A 3,612-nucleotide genomic window follows, 5' to 3' on the forward strand; every position below is an offset into this window, starting at 1 on the left:
AGTTAGTGTCTAAAGAGATTATTAACTTGATTGACACAGAGAAAAATTTCAATGCATTTGAATTAAATTTTGGTGTTCAATATAAATTAACTAACACATAATCTGTGCAAAGGGAAAGCTTATATCACATCAGTTTAACTTTTCCATTTAAGTATTTAAAACATCTTTTTTTTCATTGCAGTATATCTCTCAATGTATTCATTGTAGCCTTCTAATAATGCCAGTTGTTTGGTCTCGAACAGGTTGCCGTCTAGGTTCACTGTGTGTATCTTGGAGTCGCGCAGCAGGCTGGGCTTAATCGCCTCTAGGCTCAAACAGTTCTCTTCCAGTCTCAAAATCTTGAGTCTCGGGGCCTGATGCAGATCTTCACTGATGAAAGATATCTCATTTTGACTTATATTCAATTCAGTTACAAACAAATCATACATCCCGCTTGGTATTCCCGTGATCTTGTTGTGCGACAGCTCCAACACTTCTAAGTTTTTAAGCCCTAATACCTGCACAGGGAATTGCGTGAAATTATTATTGTTCAAATATATTTGTTTTAAGTTGCGCAAATTTGTGAATATTTGTGGTAATGCAGTCAGTAAATTGTTTGAAGCGTTCACAAACTCCAATTTCTTAAGGTTCGCCAGAGATGTTGGCAGTGCTTCTAATTTGTTTAGCTCGACATTGAGATGCTTTAAATTCTTCAATTTGCTTATACTATCAGGCAAATTAACCAGCTTGTTCTTTGACAAATCCAAGTTTCTTAAGACTTCACACAAACTGAATACCTCCACTGGTATTTCTTTTAATTTGTGGTCTGATATTTGCAAAACACCAGTTTTTGATGCTCGATCATAATGTTGCTTTAGCCCTGAATTACCCATCATTAACATACACTAGCGTATTACTTCATTTGATATTGTAAACTTGAATCATCAATAAATAGTTAGAATTAGGGTAACGAGTTTATAAGCTGCAACTAATTATTTATTTTATGATTTCACTTCCCTTTCCCTATTATGAGTGACAAAGAGTATATAATCACTGCGTTATGAGTGACGTCTCACTTATGCGTCTGACTGATAACATGATAACGGCGAGTTGTCAGATTGGGTGACGTGACAGTCTTTCCCGGACCGATACTTACGACATGGAAATACCGATCCTATTTTTTGTGTACGGCGTGTAAACAGCAGGGCTACTCGAAGTTCGTATCGTACCGTCCCTCTCGCTCTCGTATTAAATAGTATGAGTGTCAGAGGGACGGCACGACACGAACTTCGAGTTTCGTAGTAGCCCTGCTGTGAAACTGACATGAGCTTCTATGAGCGTGTACATGAAAAACAAAATCGATATTTACATTTCAGTATTATCCGAGCCGGGAAAGAGTGTTACCCGTTGGTTACCCGTCACATCACATTCACTGAATATGGAATTTAGAATTTGAAGGAGTAGAACCTCACATGACCGAAAAGCATCGAAATAGTAAGTACTACATACAACACTGGAAAAAACACTCACCGAGAACAGGCAGTCAGGCAAGCAAAAACCGACCTAAAGCACATGAGTATAAGAAGTAAACGGGCCCGTGGGCCGCGTGAGACGGCGACCACGGAGTCAGTGTGTCCCTCTCTAACATTGCCAAGAAATAAATAAACAAATAGTAGGTAATTTCTAGTTTCGTGAGCGTTTTCCTATAAAAATATTGAAATAAGCTTTAAAATTTAAATCTTATTACACGAGCCAATTTTAACTTGATGGTAGGTTTTATTAATTTCTCAATGGCAACACCAAACAGTAAGATGGTGGCGATGGTGCCTTCGTTTTTGAGAAAATGGTTACAATCTTTTCACGATGTATTCAAATGGCCAATATAATAATATTTATTACAGTATAATATCGATACCTTGAAACTCAAAGGGCGTAAAAGACATTTGGGCGTAAAGACACTCTCTATGGCATCTTATACACAGTGGCGTAGCTAGGTAACCTAGGGCCCTGGGGCAAATAAAAAAATGGGGCCCACTGCTATCAAAACTGGTAAGGTTTTTTGAAGTAAAATCATTATATATACAAATACTTTAAAAATGCTAAGCAACTTTATCATCAGCTATAAAGCAGAATTTCGAGGGCCCCTGAGCTAGAGGGCCTCGGGGCACTGCCACGCCTAGCCCCTTGGTAGCTACGCCACTGCTTATACAGTTTTTTTCTATCTATCGATCTGTATAATCCACGAAAGGAAATTCGTTCATAAATGTCCTTTACGATTTGTGTTAGTCCCTAAAAACAGTTATTTTCAAAATTTGGGATATAAAGAACAAAAAAATTACATTGTATAATCATCAAGACAGTAAATATAAAGCATATTAAAAAACACCGGTATTATAGCGACCCATATTTCAACACTCCGTTTATTGCCTCGAAAAAATTTTAGACATACGGCGTAAAAGCTGTAATTTATTTAAGTGTCCTTTACGACCACCAAATATTTCAACGTTTATTTTGATTTCTTAAGACTGCAGCCTAATATAATCATAAGTATGGAATAATACGATTTTTTACTCTTAGAAACGGTCAAGTTATTGCCATAAGAAGAAGTTGAACTTTCCTATACTTACGACACATTTAAAAGCAAAATTTGTGATAATGTGATTTACAGGGCGTATAGCGCACGTATCTCTGTAACCATACAGTTTGCATCCAATTGGAGTATATTAACAAAAACTACAAAAAATTCTAAGCTCTTCGTCAATAGAAGACTTTTATGTAGGTACCTAACATTAGAAACAACAAAACTATGTTTATTTATTTTTCCAGCCTTTTGCTTCTCCTGAGAAGTTGTGTTTGTGCTTTACGCCCTTTGAGCCCCAAGGTATCGATATTTTATACCCATCACACGTTTTGTCTAAAACGAATGATACATACATGTATACAATAAATAATAAATAAGTAAATAATAGTGTAATATATATGGGTCGATCAACTTTTTCTTGCTCCTCATTGCCATAGTTACGTTCTCCTGAGTCACTCCTTAAACCGTAAGTTTATAGGATTAAAATTTTGCCAAACATGCATTTTTGTGGCAGTTTTGAGCCCTTTCTATAAAATTGGCCATCTAATATGCATGTTGTGACACAACATTTCTTCTATTAAACAGCAGGGCTACTACGAAACTCGAAACTCGAAGTTCGTATCGTACCGTCCCTCTCGCTCTCGTATTTAATAATAAGTGTCAGAGGGACCACACGACACGAACTTCGAGTTTCGAGTTTCGTAGTAGCCCTGCTGTACTACTTTTGTCACCTCGCTGACGCGACTGAATAACAACAAGAAATAGTTGATATACCCATATATTGTCACTTATTTAGTCTTCATTCACTGATTGATGTGTTCGTTCGTCAGTGTCCTAGCTCAGTCTTATTTTTAACCGACTTCAAAAAAGGAGGTCATTGATTCGGTTGTATTTTTATTTGTTTTTAACGAACTACTATTCTGAGAGAAAAACTGTTTTAATTTATTTAATTCAGTAAAAATATACTTTTTGTAATCTCATCAAGTTATGTTCATTCATTAAATTTTAAAGGCATCGTTACAATATAACTTGTTAATCAAAACGGGCGGAGG

The 3,612-nt window shown here is 36.3% G+C and overlaps 1 protein-coding gene across 1 annotated transcript; it reads right to left on the reverse strand.

Moving 5' to 3' along the window:
• Positions 1-8: 8 nt before the first annotated feature.
• Positions 9-1,078, reverse strand: LOC141428518 (leucine-rich repeat-containing protein 57-like). Its single transcript, XM_074088511.1, has one exon. The coding sequence runs from the start codon at positions 879-881 to the stop codon at positions 156-158; it is 726 nt and encodes a 241-aa protein (XP_073944612.1). The 5' UTR covers positions 882-1,078; the 3' UTR covers positions 9-155.
• Positions 1,079-3,612: the final 2,534 nt, after the last annotated feature.

Source organism: Choristoneura fumiferana, chromosome 6 (assembly GCF_025370935.1).
Source record: "Choristoneura fumiferana chromosome 6, NRCan_CFum_1, whole genome shotgun sequence".
Classification (NCBI taxonomy): Eukaryota; Metazoa; Arthropoda; class Insecta; order Lepidoptera; family Tortricidae; genus Choristoneura; species Choristoneura fumiferana.

What these genes read in the sequence shown, in the direction of transcription:
- LOC141428518 (XM_074088511.1), bottom strand. Translation starts at nt 881, where the DNA reads ATGTTAATGATGGGTAATTCAGGGCTAAAGCAACATTATGATCGAGCA.